Source organism: Erithacus rubecula (assembly GCF_903797595.1).
Source record: "Erithacus rubecula genome assembly, chromosome: 25".
In the NCBI taxonomy this organism is placed as follows: Eukaryota; Metazoa; Chordata; class Aves; order Passeriformes; family Muscicapidae; genus Erithacus; species Erithacus rubecula.
In genome coordinates, this window is record NC_136677.1 from 960,559 (window position 1) to 979,516 (window position 18,958).

At 52.9% G+C, this 18,958-nt stretch overlaps 2 protein-coding genes and 1 long non-coding RNA gene across 4 annotated transcripts in view; 2 read left to right on the plus strand and 1 right to left on the minus strand.

Moving 5' to 3' along the window:
- CEP164 (centrosomal protein 164) overlaps positions 1 to 3,840 on the plus strand; it is a 30,058-nt gene extending 26,218 nt beyond the window's left edge. For both annotated transcript variants that reach the window (XM_079326719.1, XM_079326720.1), the window contains 5 exons: positions 29 to 346; positions 658 to 724; positions 1,009 to 1,122; positions 1,963 to 2,065; positions 3,155 to 3,840. In XM_079326719.1, the coding sequence (XP_079182845.1) occupies positions 29 to 346; positions 658 to 724; positions 1,009 to 1,122; positions 1,963 to 2,062 (599 nt within the window). In that variant the 3' untranslated portion in view covers positions 2,063 to 2,065; positions 3,155 to 3,840. The remainder of the gene's footprint in view (positions 1 to 28; positions 347 to 657; positions 725 to 1,008; positions 1,123 to 1,962; positions 2,066 to 3,154) is intronic.
- Positions 3,841 to 4,652: 812 nt separating this feature from the next.
- LOC306812388 lies at positions 4,653 to 9,343 on the plus strand. The gene is made up of 3 exons (XR_013776851.1): positions 4,653 to 5,304; positions 5,938 to 5,989; positions 7,262 to 9,343. It is a non-coding gene; the product is annotated as an uncharacterized lncRNA (long non-coding RNA).
- An 875-nt stretch (positions 9,344 to 10,218) lies between these two features.
- Positions 10,219 to 18,958, minus strand: part of DSCAML1 (DS cell adhesion molecule like 1) — a 92,448-nt gene continuing 83,708 nt past the window's right edge. The window contains exons 22-33 of the mRNA XM_079326717.1: positions 18,811 to 18,928; positions 18,559 to 18,722; positions 18,292 to 18,390; positions 16,551 to 16,739; positions 16,189 to 16,476; positions 15,945 to 16,100; positions 15,795 to 15,825; positions 15,329 to 15,447; positions 15,044 to 15,196; positions 14,679 to 14,873; positions 13,983 to 14,294; positions 10,219 to 10,851 (exon numbers count right to left, since the gene is read on the minus strand). Coding sequence (XP_079182843.1) covers positions 10,397 to 10,851; positions 13,983 to 14,294; positions 14,679 to 14,873; positions 15,044 to 15,196; positions 15,329 to 15,447; positions 15,795 to 15,825; positions 15,945 to 16,100; positions 16,189 to 16,476; positions 16,551 to 16,739; positions 18,292 to 18,390; positions 18,559 to 18,722; positions 18,811 to 18,928 — 2,279 coding nt within the window. The 3' untranslated portion in view covers positions 10,219 to 10,396. The remainder of the gene's footprint in view (positions 10,852 to 13,982; positions 14,295 to 14,678; positions 14,874 to 15,043; positions 15,197 to 15,328; positions 15,448 to 15,794; positions 15,826 to 15,944; positions 16,101 to 16,188; positions 16,477 to 16,550; positions 16,740 to 18,291; positions 18,391 to 18,558; positions 18,723 to 18,810; positions 18,929 to 18,958) is intronic.

The window sequence follows — 18,958 nt, forward strand, 5'->3', positions numbered from 1 at the left end:
ATCCCTTTCTTCCCCTTTCTTCCTTCAGTTGACTTGAGAACAGATTTGTGGCCTGCCCTGCAGCAGGACAAGATCCAGCACCTGAGGGACTCTGTGCAGAGCATCACCAGCGAGCTGAACGGGGTCCTGGGGCTCCTGGACTCCCTGAGCCACCAGCAGCCCCCTCTGCTCAGCTCCACACCCCACCAGGGCATCCCCCTGCCCACATATCCACCCCTGGGGAACCCCCCCAGGGCCTCCCCCCTGGAGCAGTGGGCCAGGAGCAGCAGGCTCAGCTCCAGTCACTCCCTCTCAGGGCAGTCAGTGGACAGCATGCTGGCAGAGAAATGGCACAGGTATTTCCCAGGTGAGTCTCCTGCCTTTGTTCCACCTGCTTTGCCTCGTGCTGGGGAGGGTGGGTGCTCTGGTGCTGCTGTGGGAGGGGTGCTGAGGGGATCAGGGATGAGCAGTTCATTCCAGAAGTGCAGCAGATGGCTGATGCTGTCATCCTGCTCTTTAATGCACACCCAAGGAAGCAGCAAGAGAGGAGCCAACCCCTCCCAGTGGCATGGAGGGATCTCCATCTGTTTGCTGTGTCCGTGTGCAGCAAAGCAAACACACCCAGACCCCCAGAGGATTTTGTGGGGTCTGTATTTGATTTTATTTATTCATTTCCAGGTGGGCTCTCATCGCTCAGTGGGAGTCCTGTGCCTCTGGACAGCAAGCTGGGATATGTCCCTGCAGAGTAAGGGCCTTTTTCCTTTAGGTGTTTCACTGTGCTGCTTTTTATTGTATTTGATCACTTATCATGTAATAAGTAGATAACAATTTGATAATTACTATGAACTACTTATTAAGGAGAAAAGATGTGTGTGTGTTTATATACATATATATATATATATATATACACACACCTTCTCAGTATATATATTTGAGGAGGTGTTTTTTTCTTCACTTCCTCATCTCTGGGATAATTTCTTCCCAGATCTCTTTTTTTCCCACTTACCCTTTCTCTCTCTCCCTGCACAGTGAACAAATCCGACTCTTCCAGTATTCCAAGGTCAGTGAGTCAGAGAAGAGGAATATTGAGGGCAGGATTGAGAGCAGCAAGAAATGGCTGAAAGACTTCAAGGATTTCAAAGTGTATCTTTTTCCTGGGTCTGGTCTTTGATTGCATTCCTGCTTCCTGCAGAAGGCAGGAGAGGCAGGAAGGGTGTGAAATGAGGAACTGAGCAGTGATTTCAAGGCCTTGGCCTCCATTCCAGGGGCTCTGCAGAGGAATGTGATGTTTAGCAGATGGAGCAGAGTGAGCTGTGTGCTGCTCTCTGAGCTGTACTTGACTGAGGAAGTTTCCCTTCCTTTCCCTGGCTGTGCTGTGATGCTGCTCAGCTGTGAAGGAGCAGTTTGAGCTGGGAATGTGAGGATTTAAAAGTACAGACCAAATAGTGCAGAAGGAAGGATGGGGTGGGCAAGAAGGGGGTCTGGCTTTGCAGGGATGCTGCTGGTGCTGTGGATGGAGCCCTTGGGCACGGGCAGGCCCTGCTGAGCAGCCTGGGGGGAGCTGAGGGCACCTGCAGGTGTGTGGGCTGGGCACGTGGGAGGGCACGTGGAGGGGCAGGGAGGGCTGGGGTCCCCCCAGAGCTCTCTCCAGCTCTGTTCTGGGGAATCCTGTAGCATGGGGGTGGATCCAGAGAGCAAGACCTCTCTGTGCTGTGGGCAGGGCTGCTCCCAGGCTGTGTGGTGCCAGCCTTGTGCCAGGGCTGTTGGTGCCTCCTCAGTGTACACTGATATTAGCAGCAAATCCCTGTGGGCTCTGTGCTGTCCTGAGCCTCTGAATTCCCTAATCCCCCTCTAATTCCATTTGACTGGGATGCAGCAGGCTAAAGGCAGCCTGTGTGCACTGGGCTGGCTCAGTACCTGGTACCTGTGCTGTCTGTGCTAATTCCTGCTGTAAGCCAGGCTTTTCCTTCACCCAGCTGTCAGACCTCCCTCCCCACGGGCACAGAAGCCCCCAGGCAGCAGCCCCAGCCTCCTGCAGCTGGGGCTGGATGAGAACAGAGAGATCAAGGTGTACCACTACTGAAAGGTGGGATTTTCCTCTGCAGGGCTGGTGGGCAGGGGGGCCTGTGCAGTCTCCCCATGAGGTTTTGGTGATGCCCACCCAGGCACCTCCACTGTGTCCCTGTGCCACGTCCTTGAAACTGGGTGTTTTTGCAAGGGAGTGGAGGAAGGAGGAAGAGAACTTCCCAGGTGGATTCTTCTAATCCTGTAATGTGTCCAAATATACTTTATAGACTGTTTAATCCAGCGGTGACACATCAGGGCTTCAATAAATCAACATTTCCCTCATTAGTATTCCAGGGATGGCGAGGCAGAGCTGTGAATCACAGAGGACTTTGAGTAACTGGTCAAGGGGGAGGGTGGGAATCCAGCTGAGGCTGTGCTGGAGGAAATGTGTCAGGAAATGAGCCTGCCCTGATGCCCAGCAGTGCTTGGTGGCAGCTGGGCCATATCAGGTGGCCTCTGGCACGTGGGAGCAGCAGAATGGCTGCAGAGTCTGGGGATGAAATCAGGGAATGGCTTTGGGGAATGTTGTGCTTGTTTGGGGTGGAAGCAGTAGGAGCTGAGCCAAGAGTGGTGGATCTGGATGAGCCCTCCCTGCTCCTGTCATGCCAGGCTGGCCAGAGCAGCTGCTGCAGCTCCATCCCCTGTCAGGATGGCAGGAGGGAGCAGGGAGGGCTGGGCTGAGGAGCTCCTGTGAGTGCTGAGACAGCCCCACCTGCATCCTCCCATGCCTTGGGGACAGGATCCACACCTACCTCAGCAGCTGGGATCTCTTTTCCATGCACAGGGCTGGGGAGCCCCTGCCATAAATCCTGGAGCTTGGTCCTGCTGCTCCTGCAGGGATCCTGGGAGAGCAGGGCTGTGGGAAGGGTGCAGAGCTGGGATGAGCTCCTGGACCTCAGCTGTGGCTCTGGCTTTGCTCCCAGGTGCTGTGCTGTTCCTCTGGACAGGCCAAATCCAGAGGGTGTCCCAGTCCTCTGGGATGCTTGGAATTGGGAGGGGTTTCACTCTACCCAGCAGGGAGGAGTCAGGCTTTCATGGAACGTGGGTTTTGGGTTCTCTTTGTCACTATTTCCTGCGAGCTGACTCTGAATATTTCATGCTTTAAGAGCTGCCGAGCTGCTCCGGCTGCCGAGGACGCTGCTCTTCAAGGGATCCCATCTGTGAGGAACCACCTTCAAAGCCATTCTCCTGAGGCAGCTGCTGGGGGCAGCCTGTGAAGCTGCTGCCCCACACCCCCCGTGCTGTGTGAGCCCCTGGGGTGGGCAGTGGAGGGGGGCAGAGCCCCCTGCTCAACTCCCTGGGTGCTGTGTGCTGGCACACGCTGTGAGCCTGGCACGGGGCTGTTTACAACCAAATAGAAATATATTTTTGATGAACATCATTTTAAAGCTCTTAAGAATGTATGTATTTTTTTTTCCTTGCTGTTTCTCGAGGATTTTTGTAATACTCAACCAGCCTTACTCCTTCCTAGGAAAGGAGGGATCAAAACACGGGTATCCCATCTGCTGTTGGATTGCACAAACCCCTTCCTGTAGGGATTGTTTATTGGATACTCAGAGGACACAACCCCAGTCAGGGGTTTCAGAAGAGACCCCACAGTTATGGTTGCTGTGGCCAAAGCCATATCACTGAGTCCATTCTGTGTTTGGGAGAAGCATGCATTAGCAGTGCAGGGAAATGCCAGTTTTTTTAACAGTAACTTGGTTTGAAGCCTGCTCCTTTTTCCTGTTAAAACCCAGGGTAACAGCTGTATCTGGTTTTGTATAAATTAAATCAACATGAGCCTGTTTTGTATGATGGTGGTGGTTGTCACTGTGTTTTGTTGTAGCTGGATATCCAGCTGTACTTACCTCTCACATCTCCCCTTGACTCTGGGCTCTCTCATGTTTTGTCTTGTCAAGGTCATTTCTGGCAGTTCCCAAGACCACTTAAGCTCGCTGTGGCTTTGTTACCATTGTTCTTTTAAGTATCTGGACAGGGTAGCAAATGCAGAGGCAGCCAGAAGAAAGCTAAAAACCAGAACTACAAAATGGAAACAAAGCGTCGCTCAGGCAGCCTGGGATGTGTTAAAAATGTCTCTCTGTAGATTGGCTGTGGCTGCTGATTCCCCCAGGTTTGGAGCAGCCAGGAATTGCCCCAGCAGTGTGCTGGGTGCTGCTGGGATGGCTCAGTAACACTCTCACCAGGAATTGGGGAGGGTTGGTGACATGCTCTTCTCCTCCCATGGCTTGATCCATGTCCTGCTTGTCCTACCAGCAGCCTGGGAGCTGGAGGGGCTGGAGAGGCACAGGGACAGCAGGGTGTGCCTTGTGCACAAGTGGAGGCTGGTAGTTTTGTCCTTAAAAGAAAACAAACAGCCACCAGGATTTTTTTTGGTCCCAGTTCCTGCTGTGCCTGAGCTGCAGCAGTGTGTCTTTGCCCTCTGCAAAGCTGGATAGGAGCTGCTGGAGGAGCTCTGGTGGCAGCACACGCTGTCCAGGCAGGCACTGCTGGGGACAAGTCTCCTACCCTGCTGCTGAGCAGTTCTGGGACATCCCAAATCCCAGCTGGAGTGTGCTGTGGCCCTGCTGAGGTGGGTCCCCACTGAGCTGTGCTGTGTGTCCCTGCCCTGCTGGAGCAGAGCCTTTGCCTTTCCTGGAATGCCAGCAGAGTCTGCTGGAGAAACTCTGTGATTAGAAGAGCAAAAGGGCAGTGCCTGATTACTTCAGCAAGCTGAGCAGGGGCTGTAAGCTCATTAAGGGGCTTGGGCTCTGCCTGCCCAAGGAGGGACATCTCAGTCCTGGCAGTGGGGAGATCCCAGGTGCTGCTGCCAGAGCTGAGCCATGCTGGGCACCCTGATGACAGCGCTGTTCTTTGTGGTGAGGGTGGTCAGACAGGTGAGTCTGGGCCCCAGGGGACATTTATTGCTGCACTGCTGTTCTCACCTGCCTGGGGCTGCTCTCTGTTTCTGCTTGCCCTGCTAGGAATGGCTTCTGTGCCTCCTAAACCCCCCTGGGCAGGAGGGTGGGAGCTCTGTGGGCTCGCTGTTGCCACGAGGGGTGGCAGGGGAGGGTTGTGATCTCTGCTGATGATTGTGGCTGAGCAGCTCTTCCTGTTCCCCTTCCTCTCCTGTCCTCTTCCCTGCTGGAAAACCCTCCCTGTGTGCAGCTGGGGACCAACCTGTTCCGTGAGGAGCCCCTGCCTTACCTGGTGTACCAGCCCCTGCCCTGGCAGATCCAGTGCGTGTCCCAGAGCCGCCGCACCAGCCGGGACAGCGAGGTGAGGGCAGCTGTAGAGCCAGCACAGGCAGGGACAGCTGCAGAGCCAGCACAGGAAGGGACAGCACAGACAGGGACAGCTACAGAGCCAGCACAGGCAGGGACAGCACAGACAGGGACAGCTACAGAGCCAGCACAGGCAGGGGAGGGCAGCTGGCATTGCTGCTGTGAGCCAGGCAGCCTGGAGGTATAGGCAAGGGGGAAATGTAATGCCAGGAGGGCAGGAAAATGTTGGAGAGGTATTTGGAGACAAATTCAAGCTTATTTTTGGAAATGGTAATATCTCCTGGCAGCTCAGGAACTGCAGGTTCATGGTGTAGGGGCTGTCTCCTTACTGGTTTGAAATGCAGACCAGTGAGGATAGCCTGTGCCAACATCCATCTGTGGGCTGGAGCATCTCACAGCTCTGAGTTTGGATGCAGAGCTATTTCCTGCCTCTCCTTGGAGGTATTTTCATAAATGCAGATATTAATTAATCAATGCTCTTTGAGGGAACAACAGTAAGCATGTTCCAGCTTCCTAAAGGGAATGGAGAGTGGAAAAGTTCCCAGCTGGCCTGAAAGGGACTGCCCTCACTGCCTCTGCCTGGGATACAGCTAACTTTTATTTTTATTTTATTTCTCTACCTTTCTAGAGAGGCAGGAGCTCCCGGAACAACAGCATCTACTCACTTTCTGGAGAGAAAGGTGAGTGTGGAACAGGCAGGGAGGCAGTAAAAATCCCCAATCAACACAAGTCATGAGTGCAACTCACAGCTGGGACTGTGGATGCAGAAGAGCAAGCATTGCATCCTTCTTGGCCTCTTTCTCCTTCCATAGGCATTATTAAGGGATATTTGATGATGAGGTGTTTGTTAATATGTAGCATCAGCCAGTGAAGGTCCCAGTGCTGCAGGGCTGAATGTACAACCCCACCCGTGTGTCAGTGCTCCCCTCTTCCTGCCCCACGGACAGGTGGGGTCCTGCTGTCCCATAAAACAGCCCCCTTCTCCTTCTTCTGGGAATCCCACCTGGCACTCCCCCCTCTGCTCCCTGTCCAAGGCTCTGCTGTGCTCCCAAAGAGGATTTGAGCCGTTCTATTCTCGGTGCCAAGCGGATCAGGGGCCGTGGGGGCTGGGGGTGCCAGGAGCTCTGCCCAGCCTGGGTTTCACTGCAAATAGCTGCAGCTTTGGGGCTGAGCTGCTCGGGCAGGTGGGGTTGTGGCAGAGCTGCATGGCTGTGCTCACCCTGGCAGTGTCCAGCAGTGCCTGTGCTCAGCCTCTGCCCTTGGGCAGGATTCACAGCTGGCACTGTCTCGTGGAGCAGGGCAGGGGGGAGCCCACTCCCTCCTTTTATTTATCTTTTTGCTCTGCAGTTTCTTTCAGGCAGTGAAGGGAAATGGGTTCAGGTGGCAGTGCTGAGTTTATAGAGCAGCATCTGGCCCCAGGATTGCTGATGGCTGCTCGGGGGGTGCTTAGCAGTGACACACTGGCTTAGAGGAGCACTGCTGAGTGGCTTTGATGCAGTTCCTGTTGAATTTCACAATACTTCCCTAATGCCACATTAAGCAGGAGTGGGGAGGGCTCCCATTTGTCAGCGTGAGAGCTTTATTGCTGCACGGGGCCGGGCTTGCTTCTAATCTTATTTGTGTGTGCGAAAGTAAGTGAGCATCCAACGTGCTGATTAAACGTGGGGAAGCTGCAGCCTTGGGGAGTGGAGCTGTGTAAACAGAGGGCTTAGCTTTGCCAGGGAGGCTGGGCTTTGCTTTACCTGCTCCTTCTGCCCTGGAGATGTCCCTGTGAGCTGCTGGAGTGGTGGTTTCATGCTGAGAGCTCTGCAGCAAGGGCAGTTGTCCTGTCTGAGGAATGGGGGGCCACTGAGCCCGTGGGGGTGATGCCAGAGCCCTGCTCTGTTCCTTGGAGCCTGTTCAGGGCTGCTGGCACTCTCTGTGCTCACTGTGATGCTCTGTTGCCCCTCCAGGTGACATGAGCCTTGATGCCAGCAATGACAGCATGGTCACTGACCCTTCTGAGAGGGCAGCCATCACCATCCAGACCCACTTCAGGAGGTACCAGCAGCAGAAGCAGGAGAAGAAGTAGCCACAGCAGCCACCTGTTGCCTGCACTGTCTCTCCTGTTCGTCTGTTCTGTATCCCAGAGACATTTGGGGCTGTGGTGACTGTGAACCTGCCCCCAATATGTAGCTCCTGGTGCAGGTGTAGGTTCTCTGCCCTTGTGTTGGTGCTCACAGGGAGTTCTCTGTCCTGCTCAGTCCTTCCCCAGACAGCATCACTTCATGGGCCAGGTTTCAGCTGCTGAGGGGCTGCTGGGGACAGGGCACAGGTGTGACAGCACTTTTGGGAGCTGTGGCCAGCCCTTGGGTGATGCTGTGAGCCCCAGCAGATGTGTGGGTGGGAGAGGGTCCTGCCCAGCTGGTCACTGTTCAGCTGGGGCTTGTTTCATCCCAAGAACCCTCCCCTGTGCCTCCACCTCCTCCACTCTGCCTCGAGCTGGATAGAAAAGCTGCCTTTGTCCCCTGCTGTGTCTGGCCAGCAGAGTGGCCAGCATGGTGTCCAGGGACCAGCCTGGAGTGGTACATTGCCCAGGGAATGTGCGGCAGGGACTGAGGGGAGCAGGAGGTGAGCTGGGAGCTGCTCTTACCTGTTCTTGGCATGTCCTGGTTCCAGAGCAGGCACTGGGTGGGACTCTGTGTCCTGAGGCTGACCCCCTTTCCTCCCCTGAGACAGTTTATGCTGCAAACTTGAGCTGTGTTCAACTGTGCAAGGCCAGGCCTTGTGCCTGCTGGGGAAGGGAAGGGGGGAATCCTTGCTGAGATGTAGGAGGAAATCTGTACTAGCCAATTCCAATAAAGTTGTATTAATCTCTGTTAATCTGTTCCTCTTTTTATCTTGCTAATCTGCTTACTCTCACAGCTAAACACGCTTGCCTTTTCTTGCCTCTTCTATTTTTGATTCTGTTTTCCCCTTCAATCTCTATTCTAGGCCTGGGGTTGGTATTTTGGAGGTGCTGCCTGGCTGTGTCCCTGGTTTAAGGGCTTGGCACCTGGCTTTCTTTAAAACCTGTATTCTGTAATGGTTTGTAAATGTTCTGTGTGTTATAAGTGCTCTGATGCCTCCCCACCAGCCTGGTTGGGAAGGGTGCCCCTCCCCATATGGGATGTTCCTTGGTAGGGGCTGGCTCTGAGTGGCACCTGAATAATGGCCAAAAAATATAAAAAATGGGCACAAGAAATTGTCTTAGCAGCTTGTTTCTCAAGCCCCAGAAGTGAACAGCTGCCAGGCTCTGGCCAAGGCGCTTCCAGCTCTGCAGGATTCCAGGAGTTACCTTAGTTAGGAGGAACCAGATGGCAAAGGAGGATCTGCTGACCAGTGTGCCAGCAGGCTGGGAAGGACACTGCAGAGCTGCACGTGCAAGCTGCAGTAACATCACTGTATTTGCATGTCATTTTAATTTGGGTACTTCAATTAAAAAAAAAAAAATCAAGGAGAGAGAGAGAGAGAGGTTGAGAAAATGACCTCTGCAGTGCTTGATTACAGCTGATGAATTAAACCCTGTCAAGAGGAGAAAAAAAAAAAAAAAAGGAAATGGTACATATCTGTGTGTAGATAGTTCAACTGCTTTGAGCTAAAATAGGAAATGTATCTGTTTGTAAGGAAAGAGCTGGAACCAGTTGGTAGCAAGTGTGGATGGGAAAGTAATGAAAACTTGAGCTTATAAATTACAGGAAAAAAGGAAATGAAAGTGCAGTTAGTTAATTAGACCTCAGACAGCACCAGAAGCTCCTCAGAAAGGTGAAGTTCTATTTTGGGTAACTAAAACAAGAGTTAATAATGGCCTGAGCTGTTTTTTGCCTTTGGAACAGGTAGGGAGGGTTGGCAGCCCCTGGGCTTCAAGGGGCTTCCACAGCCTTGTATGAAAGGGGGAAAGTGGAATCTGCATTTCTTTGGTCTCTGATACTGGTGTGGCTGGTGGTGAAAACCAAGAGAAAATAAGAACAAATGATGGGGTGAGGCGGTGCTGGGTCTCACTGTGGTTCTCTGTGCTGCCCCATGTCCTGGGGTACCTGTGCAGTGCTGGGCTCCCCTGAGCCATGATTCCTCATGAGGCAGGGCTCTGTGCTGGGTTCCCCACGAGGCAGGGCTCTGTGCTGGGCTGGATTCACCATGACACATTCCAGCTGTGATCACGGACAGCAATGCTCCTTCTGCTCCAGGCAGGGCTGTGACACATCCAGGGAACAAGACCCTGCTTGGAGGAGTTCTGTGCCTCACTGGATGCTGGATCTGATGCTGGAGCCACCCTGCACTTACCATGAGCTGCCAGAGCTGTGCTGTGGCTCACGAGGGCTCAGGCAGCCGATCACCCCTCTGGAGGAGCTGGATTCCTGTTTGGCACCATGGTTTGTGCTGGGCTGGAGCTGGACTTGGTTCTTCTCTCTCAATTCTGTGGCACAGTCTGGTCATGACTGCTCTGTCCTGCTCCATGGAACCATTCCCAGCACCCTGCTCCAGTTCCTGACCCTCCACCAGCCCCACAGCTCTGCAGGTGGTTACATGCCTTATTATTCTTTAGTATTTAACCCCTTGTCTTAGTATCTCTGTACTTTGGCTGCCCTGGGCTGTCCCTTTCCATCCTCCTGCTCTGCCTAATTCCCTGCTCACTTCACAAACACCCCGCATATAAACATAACCTTTATTGCACACAGCGCTGGGTTTTTTTTCATAGAAAAAGGTATTAACACATAAGCATTTGCAAATTGAAGCAACTCCTGCTGTTTTCAGAACAGTAAAATAGCATGCAATGTCTCGGAGACGTTCCTTTTTTAAAACCACCGACAAGATCAGGGAGAGAAAAAAAAAAAAAAAAGTCGCTGAGTCTTTCCTTGTGCCCCTTTCAAAATGATGTGAAATATATATATATGTTTACATATATATTATATTTTTAAATCTGTAACATCAAATTCTTTGTGCCCTGGTTTCTTTTTCTGTTCGGAGAAGAAGAAAATAGCTTCATTTATACAAAAGAGTCCGTTGTGTACAAGTTTGTTAATTAAATATAAACGGCGCGGGGAAACGAGCAGCATCCGGCGGCGGCCCTACACCAGCGTGTAGGACTTGGAGTAGGCTCCGGCACCTTGTTTTTGAGACCTGCCTACCCCCGACGTGCTCATCTCCAGCAGTGAGTCCCTGGAGCCCCCCACTTTGGAGTGCGTGGGCACCCGCGCCTCGGCGGCGGCGGCGGCCACGGGGGGCTCGGCGGCCACGGGGGGAGCCGGGGCGGCGCTGGCGGCGGGCGCGGGTGCGGGGCCGGCCGGGCCGGGCATGGGGAGAGTCCTCTGAGGTAAGGTGGTTGCGGCGGAGGCCGGGGGAGGCAGCCCCAGGGGTTTGGCGCCGGGCTCCAGCGTCATGTGCCGGGCCTGCGCGTGGTACGCCCGGGCCAGGTTGCGGATGGAGGCTTCCCGCGGCGGCACCACCGGGCACGGCTCGTGGGCGTCGGGCTTGCGGAAGAAGGCCTCCGACTTGACGTACAGCGGGAGGTTGCAGTAGTCACCTGCCGAGGGAAGAGCAGGCAGGTAAGGCTCTGCAGGGACCCTCTTGATCCCCCACCCTCTGGACGTGTTGGTGTTGGGAGAATGTGTTGGGCTATGGAGAACCTGGGCTGCAGAGAACACGTTGGGCTATGGAAGAATGTGTTGGGCTACGGAGAATGCGTTGGGCTACAGAGAACATGTTGGGCTATGGAAGAATGTGTTGGGCTATGGAGAACCTGGGCTGCAGAGAACACGTTGGGCTATGGAAGAATGCGTTGGGCTACAGAGAACCTGAGCTATGGAGAACATGTTGGGCTATGGAAGAATGCGTTGGGTTATGGAGAATGCGTTGGGCTACAGAGAACCTGAGCTACGGAGAACACGGGCTACAGAGAACATGTTGGGCTACAAAGAAACTGTGCTGAGAATGGTTTGGGCTACAAAGAACCTGTGCTGAGAAGGCATTGGGCTACAAAAAATCTGTGCTGAGAATGTGTTTGGCTACAAAGAAACTGTGCTGAGAATGGTTTGGGCTACCGAGAACCTGGGCGGTGGACAACATGTTGGGCTACAGAGAACGTGTTGTGCTATACAGAACAGGTCCTGCTTTACAGGGAGAACATGTTGTGCCTTAGCGAATGAGTTGTGCTGTAAGGAATGTGTCACATCCTCATCCCAAAATTGTCCCACTCCACGCAACGCCTGGGATGCGCCAAGCTCTAGCATTCAACGCTGCACACAGTGTCCTGTGATGCATCATGATGTAATAGTGCTAATTATATAATGCTAAATGTACAGTGATAAATATTATAATGTGATGTAACACTGAATGTACAGTGTAATACAGTTTTATAATGGCAATAATGTGATGCTAAAATTCTGATAGGTGACAGGCACAGATCCCATTCTGTAAATGTGGGAAATGTCCCGCCAGCACCCAGCAGTGGGCTGTGGTGTGTCCTACACCTGGCTTTACTCTGCCAAGGTGAGTGGCTGTGCTGCCATAAACAACAGGTCCTGCTGTCTTGTGTTATGGCATCATCTATAGTTAGTGCCCTAATTTCAGGGTTTTATGTCCATGTATGGCTAAGAGCCCGTGTTGTTATATTGGCTGTTATCGGCGTTTTATTTCTCTTCTATTACACTGCTCCCTTTGTGTTCTACAGCATCACCTCTAGCTGTAGGGCCTTCATTTAAGGATTTATATGTCCGCAGATGTAAAACCCTGTTATTAGTTTGTCTTTTATATTTGCAATATATAACACCACACAGAGCTTTACTTCTTTAATTGTATATATTGTGTAGTGCTCTGTAAGGGCACGTTTCCTTCTTCACAGGCTGTGAATTATTGAAGGATCTGTGGTGTTAATACAGGATACAGCACATAGAGATATAGGATTATATGTATTAGTACCTTCATTTAAGGAGTTATGGTTATGTGTGTATATATATAAAAATTTATATAAAATAATGTACACAGATCTCTATATGAATACATATAACTTAAAATACAATTTTTTTTCTGTATAGATAGATACATAAATCTATATATATAATTTTCCATATAAGTGTATATATAAACCTATATATAAATGTAGAAAATATGGATTGCTGTATAAAATATAGAAATTTATACATCAATATATTAAAAAATCTATATTTAGAACACATAAGAATATATACATTTATGTAGAAATATAAATGTATATATCTGCATATAAATATTTTAAAATTATATAGTTAAATATATAATTTAAAACATAATATATAAGTATATTTTTATATATTTATCTGTATAAGGCTCTGCATTATTATATTATATCTTACAGGTGTTATATTGGTGTTATTATAGCACTATTGCTTTAAATCTTGTGTGCTTTATAATGAGCTCTGTAAATTCCATTTTTTTTAAGGTTACAGTGGTCTTATACCTAATACACTCTAGTTAAACTATGTCGTAAAAATATGTGGTCTAATTTTCTGATCATGGAAAGATGATCCCATTATATTGTGTGTTATACAATCAGTAAATAAATTAACTATCAAATTCCCACCTATGTATTTTTAAAATATCTTCCAGGTATTGTTCAATTTCGAGGTAATAAAACCCATGGGGGCTGGGTGATTGTTGGGTTTTAGGACTAAGGATAGGGAAGAAATCCTGAGGAATACCAAGGAATACTGATGAACACTAAAGCAGGGGGAAATTGTACTGATAAATACTGAGGAATACTAAAAACAAAGCAGGGAAATACTGAGAACACCAAAGAACGGGGAAGACACTGAAAAATGTGGGGGAATAACAAGGAATACTGATGGATATTAAAAAATAGTAATGAATGCTAGGGAAAGGGAAGTAAGAACAAAAAATAGCCAGGAATACTAAAAAAAAATGAGAAGGAATAGAAAAGAATAGCCAGGGATACTGAAAAAGGGGATGGAACACTAAAGAAAGGAAAAGAACACTAAAAACCAACAAAACCCCCATGAAAAATATCGAGGAATGAGGAAAGAACAGTAAGGAATGCTAAAAAATCAGAAGGAATCCTAAAGAATGATAAGGAACAGTAAAAAATAGCCAGGGATACTAAAAAATGGGAAAGAATAATTAGAAGTGGGGAAATATCATGGGATGGGGAAAGAACAGGAAGGAAAGCTAACGAATAGGAAGGAATAGTGAAAAATGGGAAGGAACAGTAAAATACAGTGAGAAAATACTAAGGAATGGGAAGGAATACTCAAGAATGAGGAGAAATACCAAGGAACTACCCCTCAAAGATTGGGTGGAATACCAAGGAAAGAATGGAATACCGAGGAAAGGATGGAATATCAAGGAATGGATAGAATACCAAGAAATGGGAAGGGGTAGAATACCAAGGAATGGATGGAATACCAAGACATGGGAATGGATGGAGTATCAAGGAAGAGAGGGAATACCAAACAAAGGATGGAACACCAAGGAATGGATGGAATATCAAGGAAAGGATGGAATACCAATAAATGGGGAACAACATTAATCAACAGAGAAAGAAGATGACAGCATGGGGAGAAACACCAAGAATGCCAAGGAATACAGGACTGGGAAGGCCTCCTGAGGATTTTGGGGAGCTCTGGGGTGCTGAGGACCCCCGCAGAGCCTGTGTGAACCTACTCTTGCTGGCGCGGTGCGGGATGGGCACGGCCACGCCCTTGCCCCGCTCGCTGTCCTGGGGCTTGGGCGGGGAGGCGGTGAAGCGGCAGATGCCGGGCTCGGACGGGGTGCTCATGGAGGTCATGCTGTCGGCATTGTCCGTGGTGCCCGTGGTCATCTGGTCCGAGGAGCTGTCGGAGATGAAGCACTCGGTGATCTCGAACTTGGCGTGCTGCAGCTGCTCCTCCAGCTTGGCGTGCTCGTAGGCGCGAGCCAGCTCCTCGTAGGTGGACGAGGCGCTCTCCGTGGACACCATGCTGTTCCGCCCCTTGTCTGTGGGGAGAGGGTGTGTCACCTACCTGTGACACTCCCTGGCACAGGAGTGCCTTTTTCCATGTCCTGGGAATGCTTGGGCTGTCGCTGCTGGGATACACCTGGCCACATTCAAGGCCAGGTTGGATGGGACATAGAGCAGCCTGGTCTAGTGGAAGGATGGAACAGGATGAGCAATAAGGTCCCTTCCAACTCAAACCACTTTGCTTTTTAATGATTCTATCTGTCCCCATAGCTGGGCATGGCCCTGGCTGCTCACAGCCACTGAGCTGTGGGCCCACAATCCCACTGGTAAGTTCTGAACTCACAGTTTGGGGTGTCTGTGCACCCCAAGGCAGCAGATTCCTGTTCAAGCAGTGCCAGGGAGGCTGTGGCCCTGCATACCTGTGTCCTGCGAGAGGCTGGCACTGTAGCTGTCACTCTCAGTGACTGTGATGCCGTGCTGGGAGCCCACTGTCCTCCAGTCCGAGGTGAGTGTCCTGGCGGGGGTGGACGCCTGGCACTTGGTGAGTGTCCACTGGCTGGAGTAGCGGTTGCGGGTGCTGTGCGCAGATTTCACACTCTTCCTCGACACGGGGTCTACGGCACAAAGTCACAGTGGGTCCCTTCCACTCACAGCCAGGATGCTGTCCCCTCCCTGGAGCACTGCCTACCCCTTCTGCCCTCCCAGCCAGTGCTGGAGGACAGTTTCCCCCTGCCTGCCCCGTGTGTACAGCCCCCAGCACGGCCAGCCCAGCCCCATCACTCACTGGTGCCGGGGCGGATGTCGGACATGTCGATGAGGGGCCCCGTGTTCTGGATCAGGGCTGGGTGATGCAGAGACACGCCCGTGCAGAAGCTCTGGGGGTTCACTGCCTGGCTGAACTCCGTGTCGGTCACTGGGATCGTGGCTTTGTCATCCCCTGTGGGAGGGACCTGCAGCTCAGACCTCTCTCTGGCCAGGCACTGCAGGCACCTGCTGGCCCACACTCAGTGCATCCATGGGACCCCAGCACTCTGGTGCGGCAGGGGATGGGAGCTTTGCCTGTGCTTACCCAGCTGCTTGATGCCCTCCTTGTCCTCGATGAGGAGCTGGACCCGTGGGATGTCGATGTGTAGGCGGGGGCCCTGCGGGGGCCCCTTCACCGGCGTGTCAAAGCTGCGGTTATTCTTGCTGTGAGGTGAGAGGGGACGCAGACCCGCCCATTACCGGACAGAGCCCCGGCGGCTCCAGCCTGGCACGGGCTGGGGATTGCCACCAGCCAGCCCACCCAGGGCTCAGCTCTGCCCAGGCACGCTCCAGTGTGGGTGCTGGGACCCTTGGGAAGGCAGGAGCAGCCAGGAGCACTGGGCTGCTGTGCTGCAGAGTCACTGCCACAACCTTCACAGGTGTGAGCGTGAGAAGCTCTGAAATTGAGTGAGGACTGTGCCTGGGCTTAAAAGCAGCCACGACCACTCCCAGCACCATCTACTACCCTGCCTGCCCACCCAGTCCCAGCCACAGGCAGATGTGAGACTCACCTGATCAACATTTCTGCCAAACTTTTTGCATCTGTGCAGGAGACACAAAAACCAAGGAATTTGTTGTAAGAGAGTAGTTTAGGGCACAATGAGGCAGTCCACAAACACAACCTGGGGTCCCGTGTGCTGTGCCCCTGAATCCCATCTCACCTCGAAGCCTCTTCAGCCGCTTCTCCTTCCTCTTCTTGCGGATGATGAAGAGCAGGGCCACTCCCAGCGTGGCCAGGATCACGGGGCAGGCGATGGTGAAGAGCTTCTTCACATCATCACCTTCCCCTTGGGCAGACTTGATCGGGGGGATGGTGCCTAGGGCAGAGCACGGGCGGGTGGGCGCTCAGCACGCCGGGACCCCCTCGGTGTGGTGGCATTTCCCCCAGCCCGTGTCCCCACTCACTGCCATCGTAGTCCAGCGTGGCGAACTGCGTGGTCTCGTTGCCGCAGCCAGCGCTGTTGCAGGCCTTCATGCGCAGCTCGTACCAGGTGGCCTCGCGCAGCTCCGTCAGGAACACCTCGCTGGAGCTGTTGGTGCGCAGGCTCTGCCACACCCAGTTGCCCTTGGGCCGGTACTCCAGGACGATGGCGGTGATGGGGCAGCCCCCGCTGCTCCAGCCCTGCAGGTTCAGCCTGGCGTGCGTGGAGTTGATGTGGGTGAAGAGGTGCTGGTCCTTGCTGAAGGAGGGCTCTGCGGGAGAGGAGCTGTCAGGAGGGTGGGGAGGGGATCTCTGGTGGGGCAGGGGCGCCGCAGGCCAGGCTCACCCCTGCCGTGGGTCTTGGCCTCGATGATCTCGCTGATGCGGCCGGCGCCGACGCTGTTCTTGGCCGCCAGCTTCACCTTGTACCAGGTGCCACACTTGAGGCTCTCCAGCTTGAAGGAGCGCTCGGAGGAGCTGATGAACACATCCTTCCACTCCTCGCTGTTGTCCACCGAGTACTGGAGCACGAAGCCTGTGGGAGCCACGACGGGGTCACCTCTGGGTGGCACCAAGTCCAGCACAGCCTGGCAGTGCCACGGCACTCATCACACACCAATTCTGCACTCATGAGCGGTGCTGGCAACTGCCTGCTCTTCCCACCACACAGAGCCACGGACAAGAGGAGCGTGGGCACACCCAGAACCTCCTGAGATCTCTGCCAGCATCCCTGGTCACACCTCAGCTGCCCCCAGCAGCCCCAGCATGGCCTCACTGCTCATTTCCACATGGGAGTGCATGCTGTGATTGACTGGTGTGAGGCTATAAAGGGAAAGCTGGAATTAAGCAGCTCCCTCGGGAGGCTGCAGGGAAGTTGCTCCTGTCATTGCACACCGCCTCCTCTCCGTGATGAAGTGTATTAGGAAGCACACTGTGTCCTAGATGAGCAAACCTGTTACGCTGCCGTCAACAAGGTGCTTGGGGATGGCTGCTCTGGGCTTCCCAAGAGAGCACAGGGACACAGGGACAGTCCCAAGGGCATTGGGGCATCTTGGGACAGCACATCCCTGCTGGCCCGGCCGTGCCAACCAAACTTCCCAGGGGCACTGAGAGGTTTGGCTGTTTTTGCAGGATATTTAGCCAATTCTCTAATAGAAAAGTAGGCTGTGTGCATAATGAGTGGCACAAGGCAGACATGGCAGGATGGCCCTGGTGCCAGCCCCACCCAGGTACCACCGTGGCAATGCCAGAGGTTCATGTGAAGGAGCTCTGTGAACACCCAGCTCCAGCTCGGGCAGAGCAGAGACACTTCCCACACCTTCCCACTGCAAGGATTCCCTGTGCATGGTGACACCAGGACCTTCCCAAGGCCATGGGCATGTGATTCCCAGCAGTGTCAACACCAGCCCTGACACCCCCACACCACCCACCCTGGTGCCTGCCACTGCTTATTTATTTATTTTGTACATGCAGTCTGTTTTTAATATTTCTAATCCAATTATAACCAAATTTATCAACAGAGTCCGCTGGAGTGAAAGGCTGCTGGCTGGGGAGATTTGCTTGTAATTACTTTCATGCTTTTAATTAATTGTAAGCGAGGTCTCCTTCCTCGCTCCCCGCTCCCCCCTCTGCACGCAGCTGTTTCAACCTATAATTCATGAGATGAATCAGAGCAGAAAGGAGACTTGGGAAAGCTGGGATGCTCCTGGAGCCCTCCCAAAGCCCCCAGCCTGTCAGGGATGTGGGACAACTCCTGCTCTGGTGGCTCCAGAGTAGCATCAATGCCAGGAGACACAGAGCAGCATTGGGGCTGGCACTGGCCACCACCACCTCAGCACCCAGTGATATGCCCTTCATTAGCTACTTCAGTCCCTGCAGCTTGTCCAAAACACCTCACAAACCCCTCACCAGGGCTGCCAGCCCCTGCTAAGAGCTCAGAGACATCAACCTTACTCTGAAACATTTTGGAGAGAGGGAACTGAGGTGCAGATACAGAAACGTGGCATAGTGAGCCTGAAAACATGTTCCATGAGAATGGAACCAGTATGAGCTTCTGGCACCAGCCCTGTCACCAACAGCAGCCCTACCTCGGATGGAGCTGCCCCCATTGTCCCCAGGGATCCAGGCCAGCGTGATGGATGATGCTGAGGTCTTGGAGACAGTCAGGCGGGGCTGGTCCGGGGGCACTGGGGAGGAGGGAAAGCCCATGAGCCCCTTACACATACAAAGTGCCCCCAAAAGTGCCAATGAGACACGGCACCCATCCCTGGGCCAGCACGAGCCCCTGGTACAGGTCAGAGCCCGGGCACTGGTCAGTGGGCATGGAACGTGTCTGTGCAGGCTGGAAACCTCACCTTGCACCAGGAGGTTGATGATGATGGTGTCGAAGCCCCAGGTGTTGGTGGCAGTGCAGGTGTAGTAGCCGGAGTCCTCGGCTTTCACCGAGCGCAGCACCAGCGTCCCGTTGGCCTGGATCAGGCGGTGGCCGTCCACTGTCACCGGGATGGCAGAGTCCTCGCTGCCGGGAGAGAGGGGGCACATCAGCCGTGTGTGGCACAGCCAGGGCCGGCACCAGCCCCCAGCACGGCTGGCAGCCACCTCCGTACCTGTCCTTGGTCCACTTGATGGCAGGGACCGGCTCCCCCACGGAGTTGCACGGCAGCCGCACGTCCTTCATCCACGGCGTGGTGACGGTGCCTCCGAAGGAGATGATCTTGGCGGGGGCTTGGGGACAAGGAGAAGATCAGCCTGGGG